The following is a 23,594-nucleotide window of genomic DNA, read 5'->3' as shown; positions in this document are numbered from 1 at the left end:
CATCAGTCAGGGTGGCTAAGGAAGTGCTGGCATCACTCCTCCCTTAGCCCCAGGCTGCACAGCTCATGGCTCCAAAAGAGGCCCCTTCCTTCTGCTTGAGGAGATGAGAGGGAAGAAATGGGCAAAGCATTTGACAGATATTTATCCAAAGAAGACACAGCAAGATAGGGCACAGCAGGATAGGGCACCAGTAAGAGTAGTAAGAGTCGTGAAGACCTCGTTTCAGGCCTTAGCTCCCAGATGTTATTTCTAGACACACTCTAGGCCAGGAGGGAACCCAGTGCCTTGAAAGAAAGGATCCAAACCTGGCAGTATTCATCACCTGCTAACTGAAGAGCCCTTGGGCCCTGAATAACCTGCAGTGATACCTCAGGTACTATGTCAAGGATATTGGGTGAGACTCTGAGACTGGCTGGCTTCAGGTGAGACTCAGCACATTCTCAGTTGTGGTGGCTTTCGGGTGAGACTCCATTTACTCACGAAAAGCAGAGGGAAAAGTAAAGGGGACTTTGTCTTGCATGTTAGATACCAGCGTGGACACAGGGAGGTAGAGTGACAAGTGGGCACTTGGGGTTCCTGATTCCAGGACTTGGCTCTTAGATGGTACTTCTGGACCTGCCCTGGGCCAGAGGGGAGCCCACTGTCCTGAAGGGTGAGTCCCAGGCCAGGCAGCATTCACCGCAAGCTGACTGAAGAGCCTATAGGTCTTAAGCAAACATTGGTGGAGGTCTGGCAGTGCTCCCCATAGGCCTGTGGTGGTGATAGCCATGGACGAGGTACCTCCTGCCTTTGGAAAGGGAAGCGAAGAGTGGGAATGACTGTGTCTTGTTTGAAAGTCAGCTCAGCTACAGTACAATACAATACCATGTAGACGTCTAAGATTTTTGACTCTAGTCACTGGCTCCTGGATGTCACCTCTGGACCTGCTTGTGAACTAGAGGAACTAGCTGCACTGAAGGGATTGTCACAGGCCTATCTGGCTTTGCCACCACCTGACTATAGAGCCCTAGGGCATAAGGCAAACATAGGTGATAGCCAGGGAGTGGTTACAGCGGGCCTTGGGCCAGACCCAGAGTGGTCCTGGCTTCAGGTCTGACCCAGCGCAGTCATAGTGGTGGTGGCTACAGGGCAGCTTGTGTCACTCCAGCCCCAGCTTCAAGTGGCTCAGAAAAGAGAGACTATCTTTGGGAGAAAGTCAGGAAGAAAACAAGAGTTTCTGCATGGCAGTTCAGATAATTCTCCTGGATCTTGTCCAAGACCATCACTCAGCCATAGCCATAAAAAGGAATGAAAAACAGGCAAATTTCTGGAGACAGAAAGTGGAATAGCTGTTACCCAGGGATCAGGAGAGGGGAGAATGAGGAGTTACTGTTTAATGGGTGCAGAGTTTCTGTTTGGGATGATTAAAACGTTTTGGAAATGAATAGTGGTGATGGTTGCACAACATTGTAAATGTACTTAGTGTCATTGAATAGTAACTATAAAATGGTTAAAATAGTAAATTTTGATCTGTATGTTTTATCACAATAAAAATGTATCAGATAATGGATGAAGTTCTAAAAGTGCTGGAAAAAGACAGTGAATTTAAAAAATGTAGTCTTGACCAGAGTGATGCCTGAGTATGACATAAAACCAGCAGCCACAAGATAAAAAATCTAGTGTATTTGAGTGCATATGAGTAAAATTACTTCAACAACCAAAACATCCCATTGAAACAATGTCAAACGGGGTAAAAGTCTTTGTAACACATGATAAAAGGTTAATTTCTTTAATATGCAAAGAGAAGTTACAAATTATTAAGGAAAAATAGAGACAAATGAAAGGTAAAACTAGCATAGAAAGTATATAGAAAGAAAAAAATATAAATGGCCAACAAATGTATTAAGATTTTAAAGCTCAGAAATGATTGATGAATGCAAATCAAAATAATAATATATATTTTTGCCTATCTATCCGCCATAGATTAGTAAGACCAATATCTAGTTTTTACAAGGGCATTAGTAAAGTGGCACTCTTGCTTTTGGTTCTAGTGTAAATTAGTATAACCGCTTTAGAGAATCATTTGACAGTATCTACCAAAATTACATATCTCTTGTATAAGTATGCCCTGTGGAATACTATTTAGCCATAAAAAGAATGAAATTATGTCTTTTTTAGGAACATGGGTGGAACATTATTTTAAGTGAAACAAGTGTAAAGATTTTATTGACACACACACACACACATAATGGATATTCATGCAGTACTGTTTGTTAATAGCAAAAACATTTGGAAACAATCTAAATGTCTACCAGTAGGAGACTGGTCAAATAAATTTTGGCACATCCACACAGTGGAATACTTTGTAGTTATTAAAAAGAACGAGGTAGCTTTCTATATACTAATATGAAATATGTCAAAGATATACTGTCAAAGGGAAAAAGCTGGCTATAGAACCATATGTTTACTAATTCCATTTTTGCGTATTTATTTGAGAAAGAGAGCAATAGAATACATACTTTCACATGCAAAAATCATTTCTTAAAGAGTTCAGATAATACTGGTTATCTCCTGAGAATAGGTGAGTGAGTTGGTGGAAAGGGCTGGACCTGGGAAGGCAAGGAGGGGAGTTTTCATTTTTACCTGGTACCTTTCTGTAGTATTTGAATTTTTAAATTATTAATGTGTATAGCTTTTGTAATAAAAAAGAAACTACTTTATAAAGAATGTTTGAAAGATGACACTAGTATTATACCATGAGACACTGCATTATATCATTTTGTAACTATTTTTATCTTTCAGTTTAGAATAATGAAAGGAAAGAAAAAGTTTGGAATCGGATCAGGTTTCAAAATCTAGCTTACTCATGCTAGTGAATCTCTCTGATTTTCAGTCCAGTTATCTATAAATAGGGGATAATAAGGTTCACCTTGTGAGATTCTTATTAGGATTAGTTGTACCATATAAAATGCCCAGGCACAGTGCTTGGTACAGAATTTAATGGACACTATTACTATTATTATTATTATTATACATATTATTAATGCTATGTCATGAAAACCATGGTATTCCTCTCAAAATGAACCACTTTGTTTGTGATTACGAATTAATTTTTCTTCCCTAGTGATTCTTGTCCTTCACATCTCAAATATTACCTGCGTTAGCAGAAGGGTACCAGGTATTTTTCATATGACCATGTTAGTGACTACTGGAAGAATACCGGCACTAGCACCAAGCAGTTAGCTGAGAATGCTGAACTGGCATTTTATATCAATAATAGTGTAGACATATAGCAGAAGACATGAGACATAAGTGGATATTATATGAAACATCAGCATACATGAGTGCACAAATATTTAAGTTGCATGTTAGGGCACTAATTAAGAAATGTGAAGTTACTGAAAGTCTAAGGAGCTCCAATGTAGAAAGTAATACTGCAAGTGTACATCATCTCTAAAATGGACTGTGGGAAAAATAAAAAAAAAATCAGCTCTTATAAAATTAGGTACCCAAGTTCAATTTGTAGCAACTGTTACTGCCTCAAATTACTTTGTCATCAGGCACAGCTCATAACACTTATTCAAAAACAACATACACTCAAGAGTTTCATCAGCTTAGAAAGACCCGCCAGAAAATCCCAAGATAATAAGGCGTTTCTTAAAAGCCATTTTAAATGTAATATCCCGATAAGCTCAGTGAAAACTGCTAGAAACTTTACCACATGCTTAGGAATTAGAAATAACAGAAAAACATGAATGGGGTAATTATAACTGGACAGATAATTTTATAGGTACGTAGAAACAATTTAGAGTTCAGTATATTATGCAGCAACCTAAACAATTAGCTGGTTGAAGAGTTTCACTATTGGGAATACATATGCTCCTAGCAGTTCTCAAGAAATTTATTGCATAGCATTGGAATAACTACACATTTATAAGAGGGAACAATTTTACTGTATTATACTATAGAGGTATTGTGATTTCAGGCAATTACAAGGTGAAAGGACAAATCATGTCACCTGAGAAAAAGGAAGAAAAGAGTAGAATTTGTGCTGTTCCATGTGCATACCACTTATGTCTGATGAAATAATTATACTTGGAATTGTATTATAAGATAATATTCTTAATGCTTGCCTAGAGTCGAAACAGCTATTCAATTTATTTAAAAGACATATTCTCATTTATAAGTCTTGGGGAACATTTACCAAATAACCCTTTAATTAAAACTACATTAAATTTTAAGGCTAGAACTGTTTACATAATAACATCTTAAGGTTAGGGCTGTTTATAATTTTTTTTTTTCTGAATGAAAAGAACACTGAGATTGTTTTACCTGCAACCGCTCTTGGACCTGGCAATCGGTCATTTCCAGTTGTGTCCTGTGGATATGCACAGCTGTAATTCATGGAGGTCAACAGTGTGTCTATTTGAGATGTTCGAATATCTTCTGGACAATACATGGGTAGGAATGCAACATCGATTGCTATCTCATGGTTCAGACCTGTTAAAGAAAATTCATATGTTATTAAAAGTTCAGTGGGTTAGCATGTGGTACTGATGCCAAGTTTGCTGGTTTGATCCCAACATGTTCCAGAGAGCTTTAGATCTGAAAAAAAATGTGTTTGAAAACTGGAGACTAAACTCTTAGTATTGCAATTTATGAATACATGGTATTTGTTGAAAGAGTAGACACTCCAGTGCAACCTTTCACCACTGCTGGAAATAACAGTTCAAAAGGTTTCCCCTACTGATGGAAGATTGGAATCTACTATCCAGAGGACAGCATGGTCACATAAATGACATGTAGAGTGTTTCCTTGGTCATTTAGGACAGGTGCTATTCCGGGGCAGGGGAATTTGGAGATGACTATTGGTTCCCTTATTGCCATTTGGACTCAAGGATATCTGACTAATGCAAGGTCGGGGATGACGTAGTAGCTACATCTCATCTGTCCTCAAATATACAAGACATGGTTCACACACTCACCATTAGGGCCATAAAAGGTTGTGCTAGAAAAAGGGCTAAGGGGGAACAACTAAAGTGAATTCCGACCTTTGACTGTCATCTTTTTATGTGGGTCAATGTCAGTTGGGGTAGATAAAAAAGACTTCCTAGAGGAAGAAAAGAATTCTAGCTACGTACTAAAGGATGGATAGCATTTAAATAAACAGAGAAGAGGGCATTTTAAGCATGGCAGGGAATAGCACAAGCCAAAGGTGTAGACCAGAGTAAAAGACCATCTTGGCTAGAGTAAGGGTAAACAATCACACAGAGCACAGCTTTGAAACTGTGAATTCCATTTAGTGACACAAATCAGAAACCTGAGAGTTATCCTTAACTCCTCCTTTTTGGTCTTTCCCAGATATTTAGTCAGCTAGATTATATGACCTTAATATTTCTCTGATTCATCCCTTATAGTGATTCTTAAGTACTGAGTACAGGCAATGATGGGTAACCAAATCCTTCTTGTTAAGCTGCAAACAAATCCAGAAATGCAAGTCTTTGCTTTTGATGGGGAGATGACATTAAATCTCATATATTTAACTTAACATACAGCTAAAGGCCACTTAGAGCTTTCTAAGGATTACTAAAATTTGGTAGCCATAAACTGAAATAATCACGTCATCTAGAATTTTCTAAGAATTCTAATTCAGTATTATAAGGAGCATAGCCATGTTACAACTCCTAGCAATGCTGCAAGACTCATATGAATGTGCACATGCTGGTATCTTATATCCTTTATTCTAAGACTAAATTTAACTCATATATATAACATTAATTTTATTTTTTAATAAAAAGAAAACACTGCATTAAATGTACCGTTGACCATTTCAACTTGCAAACAAAAAAGGAAGGATGCCTTAAAACTGAGAAACTATCAGAATTTGGAAATCTTGATATTTTCAAGAAAGCAGATATATTAGTGTGTTATTGATATTATTTTGAGTTGCTTTCTAAATTATAAAATATTGGGAGTTGAGCTTCAGCATTATCAGTGAATTTTTTACTGAGCTGTTTGATTAAAACTAGAGTTCTGGTCGGGCGTGGTGGCTCATGCCTGTAATTCCAGCACTTTGGGAGGCCGAGGTGAGCGGATTGCTTGAGTCCAGGAGTTCGAGACCAGCCTGGGCAACATGGTGATACCCCGTCTCTACCAAAAATACAATAATAATAATAATAATTATAATAATAATAAACTGGGTGTGGTGGTGTGCGCCTGTGGTCCCAGCTACTTGGGCAGAGGTTGCAGTGAGCCAAGATTGTACCACTGTACTCCAGCCTGGGCAACAGAGTGATACCCTGTTTCAAAAACAAACAAACTACTAGAGTTCAAAGTACAGACGTTTAAGTCAATAGGCCTCAGGGCTTTTGTGCTTGCTGCCTCTGTGCCTAGAATGTTTTTTCCCCAGATAACTACATCTCCACCAGGTTTCTGAAATGTTCCTTTCTCCAGGAGACCTCTGCTATTTAAAATTTAACCCTTTCCTACTACAACACTCTCCAGCAACTGTTTTTTCTTAGCACTTATCACCATCTCACTCTACTACAAGCTCTCATAGGGCAGGGTTTTTATCTGTTGTGTTCACTAATGTGACTTTAGCACTTAGAAGAGTGCTAGGCACACAGTAGATGCCCAATAAATATTTCTTAAATTGAGTAAATAAATATACATGTGTGCATTTTACCTACAATTTTTCAATAATAGAATTTAAGACATTTGTGCAAGAGTATTCAAATATAAATTCATCCATATTCCCATTACCAATAAATGAACACAAATATCCTGTACAAACCCCAAGAAAAATGGCTATGATGTAAGGAGAGCTGTTAAAATAATCTTTTCTAGATTTTTTTGTCAAAGTATTTTTTGGAAAAATTTGTCACGTGGTTTGTTCTTTTCCTTTACTGTAAAATGCATTTAAAAGATAATTTCAAATTTTAATAACATTAATTGTGACATCAAGGTAATTTAATATACTACAGTTACACTGAAATAATAAGGCTTTACTCATCTTTATATTTTCTTTTATTAAAGCAGCCAAACAGACCAATATAATTTTTTCCCTCCTTGGTATTAGCCTGTGGGCTCAGGATCAATTATTTGTACCTCTGGGGTATGCCACCTTCCTTGCTGAAAGCCTATTTGAAAGATTAGCTGAATAGCACTGGGTTCCCTCAATGTTGATTCCCTCACCAATTAATACTATTATTGGGGTTTGTATCTTTTGACTTTTAAAAGACAAATAGGCAGCCTTCAGCAACTTGGAAAGGCTGGCTGGATTATGTTCCTAATTATCTAAGTCAAATGAAAATTGAGGAGATGACTTTTAAACTTTGACTAATCAGATTTCATGGGTAAACAAATTAGTGTTAGTAGAGCCAATGATACACTATAACACCTGTAAGTTCAATTAAAACTTTTGAAAGCTGTGTTCTTATATTTAAGGTGAGAAATAATTCTTAAAATTGATAAAGACTGACCAACATATTTTACATTTTGTACTTGGGCTAAGGGCACTGAAAATCTAGTTCGTTACTTCACCTCAGTATATTCTATTTAAAGTGTGTGATCTTACATGGTAGGCAATGGGCTGAGGTTTTAATGGTTATAATCTATTGATTTGAGACAGGTGAGATGGCCCAGCAAGAATTTAAAGACAAGAACCAGTGCTTCTAGGATAGGTTTCTGACATTGCCATGGTACCAAGCTGGTGGTTGCTGAGAGCCATCAGAACTGTGGGAAAGAAGGAAGACTAATAATTCTATTCAATGTTTTCAATAACAATTCACCCTTCCAGTCAGAGGTAATGACCAAGTAACAGGGTTGTGGTCCAAATAACATTTTTGGCTCCAAGAATAAGACACTTCAAAATTACGAGGTCTTCTATAGACTTGCAAGATATTGCAGAGGTATAATAAACCACTAGAATATAGTACCACTGAATGAGACAATCTTCGTGCTTAGAGAACCTTAAACATCATACAGATTTATCTGCCTGGATTGGTTTAGGCAGTCTTAACTGAGACTTAACTAAGGAGTCTAGAACAGGGTAAATTATGACTGGGGGGCGCAAATCCAGCCTGCCCCTGGTTTTGTACATTCCATGAGCTAAGAATAGCTTTCACATTTTTAAATAGTTAAAAAAAAATCAAAAGAACAATATTTTATGATACATGAAAATATGAAGTTCAAATTTTAGTGTACATACAGTTTTTTTCAAACAACCATGTGCATTTATTTACATATTGTCAATGGTTGCTTTCACATTAATACAGCAGAGCTGAGTAGTTGCAAAAGAAATTGTATGGCCTGTAAAACCTCAAACATTTACTACTTGGCCCTTTACTGACCAAGCGTGCCGCCTTGTATAAGATACGTTTAAAGTCATCTTTCAGTTTTAGGATTCTACCTTTTAACAAATAGCATGGTAATAACAGATTTATTCCTCTCTTCTGAGTTTATTGCTCATGTCCATGCTAAAATATATACAAACCATTTGTCTGGTCTTATAATACAACTTGGGTTCATACTTTCCTAAAAGATATGACAAATTCAGCACTTTCACATCTGATATTCAGCTCTCATTCTAAGTAGTGCTTGAAGTATAGATGTAGATAGTACTTGAATGAATGAAGATATGAATATAGATAGTACTAGATAGTGTTAGAATATAGACATTGTCTATACTTCAAGTACTACTTAAAGCATAGTAGTTTTCAACCTTTAATTTACTCCTTTATACCTGATGGACAGGATGTGTTCTTGGCAGTGGCATTCTCTCTGTGGCAATAAGTCTCTCTTATGAATGGAGTAGACTGAATGGGCTGCTTCTCTAGTGTGTATCAGAATTCTAAGAAGTATGAATAGGCCTCTTGTAGATAACTTTGATAAGATACCCCCTCCCAACAAGACTGTATGAGAATCACTGGATCCAGTACCTTTTATCCCAGCTCTCTAAGTTTTATCCCTTTATTAAGTTAAACTATTAGAGCGTGAAGTACTTGGATTATATAATAATAAAGTGAAAATATATTCCTTTATAGAAATGCTTTATTAAGATATGACTAATGATTATACTGGTTAGGTATATTAAAATGTTGATGCACAAAGCAACTATCTGAAGATCATTTACATACCTTTTTTTTTTTTAAAAAAAAGCTACAGTTGAAGATAACCCATTTGTTATCCTGTGCTACTTACACAATAATTTCATAGTTAATTCAGACTTGAATTTTGTTTGAGGAAAAAAAATAGCAGGGTTCCTATATAAATTGTTTTCTCTGCAACAGATGATACATTTAGAGACTCAGGAGATCTGATTTCTAATCATGGTCTGGCTTTTACCTAGCCAAGGGTAAGACTAGAAGGTATCCAAGGTTTATTTTGGCTTTAAAATTAAATATATCACCAGAAAAAAGAAATAACTACTAAAAACAAACCCTTCTCCCTTCCTGCCAGAAAGCACAGAAAATTATTGCCAATGGTAGAAATTTGGTTATTTGCAAGTACCTAGTAATACCTACTTTTTGTGCTTCCTTTAAAATGTTCTGTTTTGTTTCATTCATAAATGGTTTATTTTCCACTGTCTTTTAACTATGTAAACCATCCTTGGAAAAATGTAGGATACAAAATTTATATAGAAACAGCATACTTCTAATATGGATTAAAGCTAGTGGGAGGAATGATGACATTTCCTTCTTCACATTTGATTCCTGCTTTTAGCTGACTCATAGCCAAAGCTACACAAGTTTATAATTACATGTAGTACAGCTGAGAAGTCTTAGTCAAACTGTTTTAATAGAGCAGTAACATTTTAAAAGTGAGAAAAAATTCAAGTTCTAGTTTCTAGATGAACTCATCATTTCCATGGTTACCTTTTTTAATTTTTAGTTTTTGTGGGTATATAGGTGTAGATATTTATGGGGTACATGAGATATTTTGATATAGGCATGCAATATGTGAAAATCACATCAGGGTAAATGGGGTATCCATCCCTTCAAACATTTATCCTTTGAGTTACAAATGATGCAATTATGCTCTTTTAGTTATTTTTAAATGTACAATTAAATTATTATTGACCATAGTCACCTTACTGTGCTACCAAATTGTAGGTCTTATGCATTCTTTCTATTTTTTTGTGTCCATTAACCATGATTATTTTTGATGGATGGGAAATTTTGCTATAATTTTTGTTTCCTAGATACAAAACTAAAGTTGATGAACTACCTGAAGAGACCAAGTAATGCAGTCTAGTGAAAAAGCATTTGAAACTTAGGTCTGTGATTTTCTAATGGAGTCAGTGAGAATTCAGACTTTTCATAGATTACATACATACTCACATGTCTGTACATATTTATATGTGAGGAGGTAGGGAAGAGGGGTTGGGAGAGAATAAAAGGGAAAAGAGAATCTTGATAAAGGTCAAGGCAATTCATCCAAGGAATGCAAATGTTAGCACCACGCTCTCACCAACTGAACTAACCGGCCAAGATGTCCAGTACTACAAATGTAAAAATCCATGAACTACATTATTCGGTCATTAAGTTAATTTGCTTATAATTTTTTCCTCATTCCTTCATTTTAGGTAATAAGACCTGGTACTAAGATCTTCCTGTGAAACACAAATGCATTGTCTTCCTTGACTCCGAGTCATTTTAGCTAAGATTTTGTTTTAGAATTTTTTTGTGTGTAATTTTTCATCTTTCAGAAACAAACAAACAAAAATCTAAGTTTTAAAATGTTTTGACTTCTTTAAATTTCTGTAAGTTCCATAGCTACCTCTCAATTTTGAAAAACCTGGGTAAATCAGCTTATTTCCTCTTACCAGACAAGGGAAGTTTTTTCAATAACTTTTTTCCAGTCAACTTTAGTTACTTGATTATTTTATTATCTTGAGGGTCTAAACAGACCTTTTTTTTGTAGGGCTTCTTTTGATTAGTATTCTTTCTTCTCTTTACCTTACACTTTACCCTTCAGTGGTTCCAATGAATGAAGAAGCAGAGAACATAGGCAAGAAAGTGGTGGCTCAGGGAGAACAGAAGCTGCCTTAGAAGTAGTCAGATAGTTAGGAATGAGGAAAATTCCCTTAGTTCTCCCATTCTTCTCTCCCCAGATACTTTCCAAGGACTGCCAATGTTTAGAAGCACACAATTAGAGCTTCATTTATTCCATAATTAGTGCTCCATTCCTTTTGTTTGAGCCAAACAAGAACTTCTCTTGGGCTTAATGTTTTTGTGGGAAGGGCTTAAATTTTTAAAGCAAAATAGTAGGTATATTTAAAATATGTTAAATTAATGATATTCAAAAAGAACAGGGGACTTACCTAGTATGGTTACTTCAAAATGTCCAAGGCTTCGGGCACTCTTAAAATCATCAAGTTTTGGGGGCCTTCCTTCTGGTGGTACATATTTTGCAGGCTGAGAATTATACTGCTCACTAAGAAACTTTCTGTGTTCAAACATAAATTTCCGTGGAATACTTTCAGGATAAACATGGCTGTAGTGTAGGTGATCTATTAAGCCAAACTTTTTCTCCCTCCACAGCTGACTCTCCCACCTATCACTTATGGTTTTTCTGGCTTTCCCTTGCAGACTAGCATTTGTATTTGCTCGACCTGTTAAAGACACAATGAGATAGACACAATTGATCTATAAACTAATCAAATAAAGTCATTCACTGCAAAAAAAAAAAAAAAAAACCACACAGATAAATGAGGAAGAGTTTAAGTAACATTAAAAATCAAACAACCACCTACAAAATATAAAATGAATATACAAAAGAAAATTCTTATTAAAGTGAGGAACTAAATTCACTTTCAAAATAAATTTTTACAGTAAAATACTAAAGTGACATTGTTTTCTCTGTTGTTGGAATTATGAAGATTTGTAGTTACCTTCTTTCTACTTTTTCCAAATGTTCTAAATGCTCTTAAACATATGTTCTTTTTATATTCAGTGACAAATCCAAATTAAATCAAATTCATGATTAGAGATCACTCACTCTTGGTGGAAATTTGAGCCTAAAATAAAACTTTGTTAATCTCTGCTAAAAGTAATCTGAACAAATACAGTCTCCTTCTTCAATACTTCTCTCCTTCAGAGGGGCCATTTAGGGGTTGGGCATGGTGGCTCATGCCTGTAATCTCAGCATTTTTGGAAGCTGAGGCTGGAGGATCACTTGAAGCCAGGAGTTCAAGATCAGCCTAGTTAACATAGAGAGACCTGTCTCTAAAAAAAAATTAAAACAAAACAAAAACCAAAAAACAAAGGGGCCATTTATTTATTATATATGACACTCCTTTCAGATATAAATAAAATATGGAAAACAAAAAGGGAATGAAATTGAGATGAAAGACCCCCTCAATTTTTGTTGTTCTCTATTATGAAATCAAATTATCATTTATGTATGATTAAAATCTAACAAATTAAGTTTCTAATGCAGAATATAATTTATCCCTTATTGATATAGTTAGGCTTTGTATTCCTACCCAAATCTCATCTTGAGTTGTAATCCGCAGGTGTTGAGGGAGAGACCTAGTGAGAGGTGATTGGATCATGGGGGGTGGTTCTCCCATGCTGTTCTCATGATGAGATAGTTCTCACAAGATCTGATGGTTTTATAAGTGTTTGACATTTCTTCCTGCACACACTCTCTCTCTTGCCTGCTGCCATATAAGACGTGCCTGGCATGATTGTAGGTTTCCCAGCCATGTGGAACTGTGAGCCAATTAAACCTCTTTTCTTTATAAATTACCCAGTCTCAGGCAGTCATTTATAGCAGTGTGAGAACAGATAATGCACATATAAATTATGACATTCGTTCAGCAAACAATTACAAAGCACCTATTATGTGCCAGACATTGTGTTAAGGAATTTGGTACAAGTAATATTTTGAATAAATAATGTACCACGGTAGAATCAGAAACACAGTAAAATCAGAAAAAAAATTAATTTTGGAACAACATTTCTGCTAGCTGAGACAGGCTGACAGCTTCAGAGTTTACCAAAGTTGCTGACTTGCTTTCTTGCTTATGTCCTGGTATTCTTATCCTAGCATAAAAAACTTTGCTGAGGCAGAAGGTGGCTGCAATAGCAAGGTTTCAGTATGGTTGATATACTACTTCTGATTATCAGACTTTATTACATATTCCCAGAGTACTTGCTTGGTTTCTTAAGCCTAGCTGGAGACTTATTGAAAACTTATTACAAGGTAAAGTATTAGCTTGAGTTGTAAGGGAAAATGAAGAAGTTGAACACATACTTCTTACTCATCAGGAATTTAAAATATTGCAATACTACAAAAGAGTTTTTTAAACTAAAAATTCAGTTGATGAACACACAAATTCCTATAATAATGATTGATAACAAAAGGGCTAAAAAACTTAGTCACACATAAAAAGATCAAAAGGAATAAATCAAAGCTGAGAAAAAGAGTTAGTAGGACTAAATTGATGATTGGGAAATGACTTCATCTTTTGTATCTTCTAGAAGTAAATCTCTTCTCAAACTAATAAAAGTACATAATCAGAACAATGATTAGTAGGTATTACAGTGATCTAACCCATATGAAACATTCCTGCTTGACTTATTTTAGAATACAGCATGCAAAAGAAAAAGTGATATGCTATTCTAATTTTTAAAAATTAAGTACTTACATCTACCTTATAGAAAACAATTATATGATTGACCTGTTCGGAAGAAGTCAGAATATTTTCTATGCATATTTTCTTATTTGAGTGTTAATATTAAGGACTGCCAAGATACAAATGTTTATATGAAAAATTCCTCTAAAGAAACATGTTTTTTTTTTTTATTTTAGTAACTGGGGACTACAATTACCTACCTCAATTATATCTTCATAATTAACTAATACAAATAGGTATGAAATCAATACAGGAGACACTGGCAGGTATTGGTTGTGAATAGTAACAAATCAAAGGCAATAAACAGGAAAGAGACAAAATATATCTAGAGGTCAGGTTTTTCTAAAAATAAGATGGAAAATCATGAACTAGTTTTTTTGAATATTAATAAAATTACTATATGAAACATGTTATATTTTAAACTTAATGCATAGCTAAAATATAGGTTAATTACTTAGCAAAATTATATTTTTATATTTTACAATTATAATTTTCATTCTATTATTTCAATTATCTATTTTACTCATTTCTGGTGAGATTGGTTCAATGTTTTAATGAGGAACATTTACATTTAAGTCATAAGGTTAAAAAAAGAATGCAATTCAAATGTATGTACGTAGGCATGGTGAATTTTTTAAAAACATCTACTCCAAGCATTTCATTATGTGGATAAGAGTGGTAGGTTGATAGAGGCAGGCTCACACCTGTAATTCCAGCACTTTAGGAGCCTGAGGCAGGAGGACTGCTTGAGGCCCAGAGTTCAAGACCTGCTTAGGCAACATAGGGAGACCCTGTCTGTACAAAATAATAATAATAATAATAATAATAATAATAATAATAAGCAGACATTGTGGCACACACCTATGGCCCCATCTACTGGAGTAGCTGAGGTGGGAGGAACACTTGAGCCTGGTAGGTCAAGGCTGCAGTGAGCCATGATCGTGCCATTGCACTCCTGCCTGGGTGACCGAGCAAGACTCTGTCCCCCCCACCAAAAAAAAAGTGATGGGGTGTATGGAGACATGGGGGAGGAAAAGGAGCTATTTTCTCTGCCTCTCCTTCTTGCCTCCACTGATCCCACCCTGATGCAAGATCTACAAGGCTGAAAAATAACAGGGGATTCCAGTCAGTATGTTTAGTAGCAAGCATATAACAGATTTTTAAAGACTAGTGAAAGCCAGAGGCTACCTGTAATGCCTTGTGTTACTGTTAACTTTTCAAATGTATTTCTGAGTTACTAGATATAAGCACAAACCACACAAACATATTAATTGTATATTCACAAAATGAATGACTTTTGAATTTACAAGCACAGAAAAAGCCAAAGCTATCATGAAACTACCTGGGAATACATTAGTGACCATGTTGACACATATAGATCTAATTCATTCATTAAAACTGCAATATAGTATTACAGTATACTAATATGTTATATTTATAATCCTCTGTTAATTAAAATTTAGCTTTCAATATTCCCTATTATAAATAATGTTCCAAAAAACATCTTGGAATATGTCTCCCTATATGGCCAAAGGCATAAATGGAATTTCTAGGTCACAGAGTATAACACATTCCTAACAAATTAGGTATTGTTAAATTATTCTCAAATGGTAGTTTCCTCAAGTCTCCCTACTCCCTAAGACAAAATAATATTGAAATTAGGCCAATTAATAACCTTATAATGTTTTCTAAGTGTTCAAATGAAAGGAGAGTCACACATCTCTCATTTTAAATCAAAAACTAGAAACAATTTAGTTTAGTGAGGAAGGCATGCCAAAAACCAAGATAGGCTGAAAACTAAGGCCTTCTGAGCCAAACAATTAGCCAAGTTGAGAATGCAAAGGAAAAGTTACTGAAGGAAAGTAATGCTATTCTAGTGAACACATGCATGATAACAAGGTGAAACAGCCTTATTGCTGATCTGGAGAAAGTGTTGGTGGTCTGAATAGAAGATCATGCTAGCCACAATATTCCCTAAGGCCAAAGCCTAATTACTAGCAAGGCCCTAACTCTCTTCAATTCTATGAAGGCTAAGAGAAGTGACAAAGCTGGAGAAGAAAAGTTGGAAGCTAGCAGAGATTGGTTCATGAGGTTTAAGAAAGAAGCTATCTCCATAACATAAAAGTGCAAGGTGAAGCAACAAGTTCTGATGTAGAAGCTGCAAGTTATCCAGAAAATCCAGCTAAGATAACTGATGAAGGTGGCTACACTGAACAACAGATTTTCAATGGAGATAAAATAGCTTTGTATTGGAAGAAGATGCCATCTGAGACTTTCATAGTTAGAGAGGAAAAGTTAATGCCTAGCTTTAAATCTTCAAAGGACAGGCTGACTCTCTTCTTAGGGGCTAATGCAACTTTAAGTTGAAACCAATGCTCATTTACCAAAAATCCTAGGGCCCTTAAGAATTATGCTAAATCTACTTTGCCTGTGCTCTAGAAATGGAACAAAGCCTCAATGACAGCACATCTGTCTATGGTATAGTTTACTGAATATTTTAAGCCCACTATGGAGACCTACTGCTCAGATAAAAAGATTCCCCTCAAAATATTACTGCTCACTGACAATGCACCTGGTCACTCAGGAGCTCTGATGGAGATGTACAAAGAGTTCAATGTTGTTTTGGTGCCTGCAAACACAACAACCATTCAGAAGCCCATGGATCAAGGAGTAATTCTGACTTTCAAGTCTTAATTCTTAAGAAATGCATTTCATAAGGCTACAGCTACCATAGTGATTCCTCTGATGTATCTGGGCAAAGGGAAAACTGAAAACCTCCTGGAAATTTGAACACCTTGTGGAAAGGATTCACCATTCTAGATGCCATTTAAAGTTATTTGTGATTTATGGAAGGAGGTCAAAATATCAACATTAACAGGAGTTTAGAAGAAATTGATTCCAACCCCCATAGATGACTTTGAGGGGTTCAACATTTTAGGGTAGGAAGTAACTGCAGAAGTGGTGGAAATGGCAGGAGAACTAGCATTAGAAGTGGAGTCTGAAGATGTTACTAAATTGCTGCAATCTCTTTATAAAACTTGAATGGATGAAGAGTTGCTTCTTACAAATGAACAAAGGTGTTTTTTTTTTTTTTTTTTTTTTTTTTTTTGAGATTGAATCTATTCCTGGTGAAGATGTTGTGAATATTGTTAAAATGAAAATAAAGAATTTAGAATATTACATACGCTTAGCATAATAGATAAAGCAGTGGCAAGGTTTGAAAGCAGTGACTCCAATTTTGAAAGAAGTTCTACTGTGGATAAAATGCTGTCAAACAGCATCACATGCTGAAGAGAAATCTTTCCTGAAAGGAAAAGTCCACTGATGTGGCAAAATTTATTGCTGTCTTATTTTAAGAAACTGCCACAGCCGATTCCTCAAGGCTCTAGAACTAGAAATACCATTTGACCCAGCCATCCCGTTACTGGGTATATACCCAAAGGATTATAAATCAGGCTGCTATAAAGACACATGCACATGTATGTTTATTGTGGTACTATTCACAATAGCAAAGACTTGGAACCAACCCAAATGTACATCAATGATAGACTGGATTAAGAAAATGTGGATCACGAGGTCAGGAGATCGAGACCATCCTGGCTAACATGGTGAAACCCCGTCTCTACTAAAAAATACAAAAAACTAGCTGGGCGATGTGGCAGACGCCTGTAGTCCCAGCTACTCGGGAGGCTGAGGCAGGAGAATGGTGTGAACCCGGGAGGCGGAGCTTGCAGTGAGCTGAGATCCGGCCACTGCACTCCAGCCTGGGTGACAGAGTGAGACTCCATCTCAAAAAAAAAAAAAAAAAAAAAAAAAAAGAAAATGTGGCACATATACACCATGGAATACTATGCAGCCATAAAAAAGGATGAGCTCAAATTAAAAACACATAGTTGGGATAGGCAGGTGCACCCAAGATGGCCAAATAGGAACAACTCCAGCCTGAAGTTCCCAGCGTGAGTGACACAGAAGATGGGTGATTTCTGCATTTTCAACTGAGGTACCGGGTTCATCTCACTGGGGTGTGTCGGACAGTTGGTGCTGGTCCACGGGTGCAGCCTGACCAGCGAGAGCTGAAGCAGGGCAAGGCATCGCCTCACCTGGGAAGTGCAAGGGGGAAGGGAATTCCTTTTCCTAGCCAAAGGAAATTGAGACACAGAACACCTGGAAAATCGGGTAACTCCCACCCTAATGCTGTGCTTTACCAAGGGTTCCAGCAAATGGCACACCAGGAGATTATATCCCACACCTGACCTGGAGGTTCCCACACCCACAGAGCCTCCCTCATTGCTAGCACAGCAGTCTGAGATTCAACTGTAAGGCGGCAGCGAGGCTGGGGGAGGGGCTCCCACCATTGCTGAGGCTTAAGTAGGTAAACAAAGTCGCTGGAAAGTTTGAATTGGGTGGAGCCCACCACAGCTCAAGGAGGCTGGCATGCCTCTGTAGACTCCACCTCTGGGGACAGAGCATAGCTAAACAAAAAGCAGCAGACACCTCGGCAGAGGTAAATATCCCTATCTGACAGCTTTGAAGAGAGCAGTGAACCTCCTAGGACAGAGACTGAGATCTGAGAACGGACAGACTGCCTGCTCAAGTGGGTAAGTGGGTCCCTGACTCCTGAGGAGCCTAACTGGGAGACATCCCCCACTAGGTGCAGACTGACACCTCACACCTCACACAGCTGAGTACACCCCTGAGATGAAGCTTCCAGAGCAAGAATCAGACAGCAACACTCGCTGTTCAGCAAGATTCTATCTTCTGCAGCCTCCGCTGCTAATACCCAGGCAAACAGGGTCTGTAGTGGACCTCAAGCAAACTCCAACAGACCTGCAGCTGAGGGTCCTGACTGTTAGAAGGAAAAGTAACAAACAGAAAGGACACCCACACCAAAACCCCATCACTACGTCACCATCATCAAAGACCAAAGGCAGATAAAACCACAGAGATGGCGAAAAAGCAGGCAGTGCAGAAAAGCTGGACATTCAAAAAATCAGAGCGCATCTCCCCCTCCAAAGGAATGCAGCTCATCACCTGCAATGGAACAAAGCTGGACGGAGAATAACTTTGTTGAGTTGAGAGAAGAAGGCTTCAGTCCATCAAACTTCTCAGAGCTAAAGGAGGAACTATGTAACCAGCGCTAAGAAACTAAAAACCTTGAAAAAAGATTTGACGAATGGCTAACTAGAATAACCAATGTAGAGAAGTCCTTAAAAGAACTGATAGAGATGAAAACCATAACACAAGAACTACGTGACAAATGCACAAGCTTCAGTAACCAACTTAATCAACTGGAAGAAAGAGTATCAGTGATTGAAGATCAAATGAATGAAACGAAGCGAGAAGAGAAGTGTAGAGAAAAAAGAATAAAAAGAAATGAACAAAGCCTCCAAGAAATATGGGATTATGTGAAAAGACCAAATCTACGTCTCATTGGTGTGCCTGAAAGTGAGGGGGAAAATGGAACCAAGTTGGAAAACACTTTGCGGGATATCATTCAGAACTTCCCCAACCTAGTAAGGCAGGCCAACATTCAAATTCAAGAAATACAGAGAATGCCACAAAGATAATCCTCGAGAAGAGCAACTCCAAGACACATAATTGTCAGATTCACCAAAGTTGAAATGAAGGAAAAAATGTTAAGGGCAGCCAGAGAGAAAGGTCGGGTTACCCACAAAGGGAAGCCCATCAGACTAACAGCAGATCTCTTGGCAGAAACTCCACAAGCCAGAAGAGGGTGGGGGCCAATATTCAACATTCTTAAAGAAAAGAATTTTCAACCCAGAATTTCATATCCAGCCAAACTAAGTTTCATAAGTGAAGGAGAAATAAAATCCTTTACAGACAAGCAAATGCTGAGAGATTTTGTCACCACCAGGCCTGCCCTACAAGAGATCCTGAAGGAAGCACATGGAAAGGAAAAACAGGTACCAGCCATTGCAAAAACATGCCAAATTGTAAAGACCATCGAGGCTAGGAAGAAACTGCATCAACCAACGAGCAAAATAACCAGCTAATGTCACAATGACAGGATCAAGTTCATATATAACAATATTAACCTTAAATGTAAATGGACTAAATGGTCCAATTAAAAGACACAAACAGGCAAATTGGATAAAGAGTCAAGACTCATCAGTTTGCTGTATTCAGGAGACCCATTTCACATGCAGAGACACACATAGGCTCAAAATAAAGGGATGGAGGAAGATCTACCAAGCAAATGGAAAACAAAAAAAAGCAGGGGTTGCAATCCTAGTTTCTGACAAAACAGACTTTAAACCATCAAAGATCAAAAGAGACAAAGAAAGCCATTACATAATGGTAAAGGGATCAATTCATCAGAAAGAGCTAACTATGCTAAATATATATGCACCCAATACAGGAGCACCCAGACTCATAAAGCATGTCCTTAGAGACTTACAAAGAGACTTAGACTCCCATACAATAATAATGGGAGACTTTAACACCCCACTGTCAACATTAGACAGATCAACAAGACAGAAAGTTAACAAGGATATCCAGGAATTGAACTCATCTCTGCACCAAGCGGACCTAATAGACATCTACAGAACTCTCCACCCCAAAGCAACAGAATATACATTCTTCTCAGCATCACATCGCACTTATTCCAAAATTGACCACATAGTTGGGAGTAAAGCACTCCTCAGTAAATGTACAAGAACAGAAATTATAACATACTGTCTCTCAGACCACAGTGCAATCAAACTAGAACTCAGGACTAAGAAACTCAATCAAAAGCGCTCAACTACATGGAAACTGAACAACCTGCTCCTGAATGACTACTGGGTACATAACGAAATGAAGGCAGAAATAAAGATGTTCTTTGAAACCAATGAGAACAAAGATACAACATACCAGAATCTCTGGGACACATTTAAAGCAGTGTGTAGAGGGAAATTTATAGCACTAAATGCCCACAAGAGAAAGCAGGAAAGATCTAAAATTGACACCCTAACATCACAACTAAAAAACTAGAGAAGCAAGAGCAAACACATTCAAAAGCTAGCAGAAGGCAAGAAATAACTAAGATCAGAGCAGAACTGAAGGAGATAGAGACACATAAAACCCTCCAAAACATCAATGAATCCAGGAGCTGGTTTTTTGAAAAGATCAACAAAATTGATAGACCGCTAGAAAGACTAATAAAGAAGAAAAGAGAGAAGAATCAAATAGATGCAATAAAAAATGATAAAGGGGATATCACCACCGACCTCACAGAAATACAAATTACCATCAGAGAATACTATAAACACCTCTACGCAAATCAACTAGAAAATCTAGAAAAAATGAATAGTTTCCTGGACACTTACACCCTCCCAAGACTAAACCAGGAAGAAGCTGAATCCCCGAATAGACCAATAGCAGGCTCTGAAATTGAGGCAATAATTAATAGCCTACCAACCCGAAAAAGTCCAGGACCAGATGGATTCACAGCTGAATTCTACCAGAGGTACAAGGAGGAGTTGGTACCATTCCTTCTGAAAGTATTCCAATCAACAGAAAAAGAGGAAATCCTCCCTAACTCATTTTACGAGGCCAACATCATCCTAATACCAAAGCCTGGCAGAGATACAACAACAAAAAAATGAGAATTTTAGACCAATATTCCTGATGAACATCGATGCAAAAATCCTCAATAAAATACTGGCAAACTGAATCCAGCAGCACATCGAAAAGCTTATCCACCATGATCAAGTGGGCTTCATCCCTGGGAGGCAAGACTGGTTCAACATATGCAAATCAATAAACATAATCCAGCATATAAACAGAACCAAATACAAAAACCACATGATTATCTCAGTAGATGCAGAAAAGGCCTTTGACAAAATTCAACAGCCCTTCATGCTAAAAACTCTCAATAAATTCAGTATTGATGGAACGTATCTCAAAATAATAAGAGCTATTTATGACAAACCCACAGCCAATATCATACTGAATGGGCAAAAACTGGAAGCATTCCCTTTGAAAACTGGCACAAGACAGGGATGCCCTCTCTCACCACTCCTATTCAACATAGTGTTGGAAGTTCTGGCTAGGGCAATCAGGCAAGAGAAAGAAATAAAGGGTATTCAGTTAGGAAAAGAAGAAGTCAAATTGTCCCTGTTTGCAGATGACATGATTGTATATTTAGAAAATCCCACTGTCTCAGCCCAAAATCTCCTTAAGCTGATAAGCAACTTCAGCAAAGTCTCAGGATAAAAAATTAATGTGCAAAAATCACAAGCATTCTTATACACCAGTAAGAGACAAACAAAGAGCCAAATCATGAATGAACTCCCATTCACAATAGCTTCAAAGAGAATAAAATACCTAGGAATCCAACTTACAAGGGATGTAAAAGACCTCTTCAAGGAGAACTACAAACCACTGCTCAGTGAAATAAAAGAGGACACAAACAAATGGAAGAACATACCATGCTCATGGATAGGAAGAATCAATATTGTGAAAATGGCCATACTGCCCAAGGTAATTTATAGATTCAATGCCATCCCCATCAAGCTACCAATGACTTTCTTCACAGAATTGGAAAAAACTGCTTTAAAGTTCATATGGAACCAAAAAAGAGCCTGCATCGCCAAGACAATCCTAAGCCAAAAGAACAAAGCTGGAGGCATCACGCTACCTGACTTCAAACTATACTACAAGGCTACAGTAACCAAAACAGCATGGTACTGGTACCAAAACAGAGATATAGACCAATGGAACAGAACAGAGCCCTCAGAAATAATACCACACATCTACAGCCATCTGATCTTTGACAAACATGAGAAAAACAAGAAATGGGGAAAGGATTCTCTATTTAATAAATGGTGCTGGGAAAATTGGCTAGCCATAAGTAGAAAGCTGAAACTGGATTCTTTCCTTACTCCTCATACGAAAATTAATTCAAGATGGATTAGAGACTTAAATGTTAGACCTAAAATCATAGAAACCCTAGAAGAAAACCTAGGTAATACCATTCAGGACATAGGCATGGGCAAGGACTTCATGTCTAAAACACCAAAAGCAATGGCAACAAAAGCCAAAATTGACAAATGGGATCTAATTAAACTAAAGAGCTTCTGCACAGCAAAAGAAACTACCATCAGAGTGAACAGGCAACCTACAGAATGGGAGAACATTTTTGCAATCTACTCATCTGACAAAGGGCTAATATTCAGAACCTACAAGGAACTCAATCAAATTTACAAGACAAAAAACAAACAACCCCATCAAAAAGTGGGCAAAGGATATGAACAGACATTTCTCAAAAGAGGACATTCATACAGCCAACAGACACATGAAAAAATGCTCATCATCACTCACCATCAGAGAAATGCAAGTCAAAACCACAATGAGGTACCATCTCACACCAGTTAGAGTGGCAATCATTAAAAAATCAGGAAACAACAGGTGCTGGAGACGATGTGGAGAAATAGGAACACTTTTACACTGTTGGTGGGACTGTAAACTAGTTCAACCATTGTGGAAAACAGTGATCAATTCCTCAAGGATCTAGAACTGGAAATACCATTTGACCCAGCCATCCAATTACTGGGCATGTACCCAAAGGATTATAAGTTATGCTGCTATAAAGACACATGCACACATATGTTTATTGCGGCACTATTTGCAATAGCAAAGATTTGGAATCAACTCAAATGTCCATCAGTGACAGACTGGATTAAGAAAATGTGGCACATATACACCATGGAATACTATGCAGCCATCAAAAAGGATGAGTTCATGTCCTTTGTAGGGACATGGATGCAGCTGGAAACCATCATTCTCAGCACACTATCGCAAGAACAGAAAACCAAATGCCACATGTTCTCACTCATAGGTGGGAATTGAACAATGAGATCACTTGGACACAGGCAGGGGAACATTACAGACCGGGTCCTATTGTGGGGAGGGGTAGAGGGGAGGGATAGCACTAGGAGAAATACCTAATGTAAATGATGAGTTAATAGGT

The 23,594-nt window shown here is 37.2% G+C and overlaps 1 protein-coding gene across 1 annotated transcript in view; it reads right to left on the bottom strand.

The window, feature by feature from the left end:
* RADX (RPA1 related single stranded DNA binding protein, X-linked) overlaps nucleotides 1–23,594 on the bottom strand; it is a 75,511-nt gene that overhangs the window by 5,702 nt on the left and 46,215 nt on the right. The window contains exons 12-13 of the mRNA NM_001193976.1: nucleotides 11,303–11,593; nucleotides 4,312–4,479 (exon numbers count right to left, since the gene is read on the bottom strand). Coding sequence (NP_001180905.1) covers nucleotides 4,312–4,479; nucleotides 11,303–11,593 — 459 coding nt within the window. The remainder of the gene's footprint in view (nucleotides 1–4,311; nucleotides 4,480–11,302; nucleotides 11,594–23,594) is intronic.

The sequence above is a fragment of the Macaca mulatta genome, chromosome X, assembly GCF_049350105.2.
Source record: "Macaca mulatta isolate MMU2019108-1 chromosome X, T2T-MMU8v2.0, whole genome shotgun sequence".
Taxonomy (NCBI): Eukaryota; Metazoa; Chordata; class Mammalia; order Primates; family Cercopithecidae; genus Macaca; species Macaca mulatta.
Note: the sequence above shows the minus strand (reverse complement) of the source record. Positions and strands in the feature narration are given on the sequence as shown.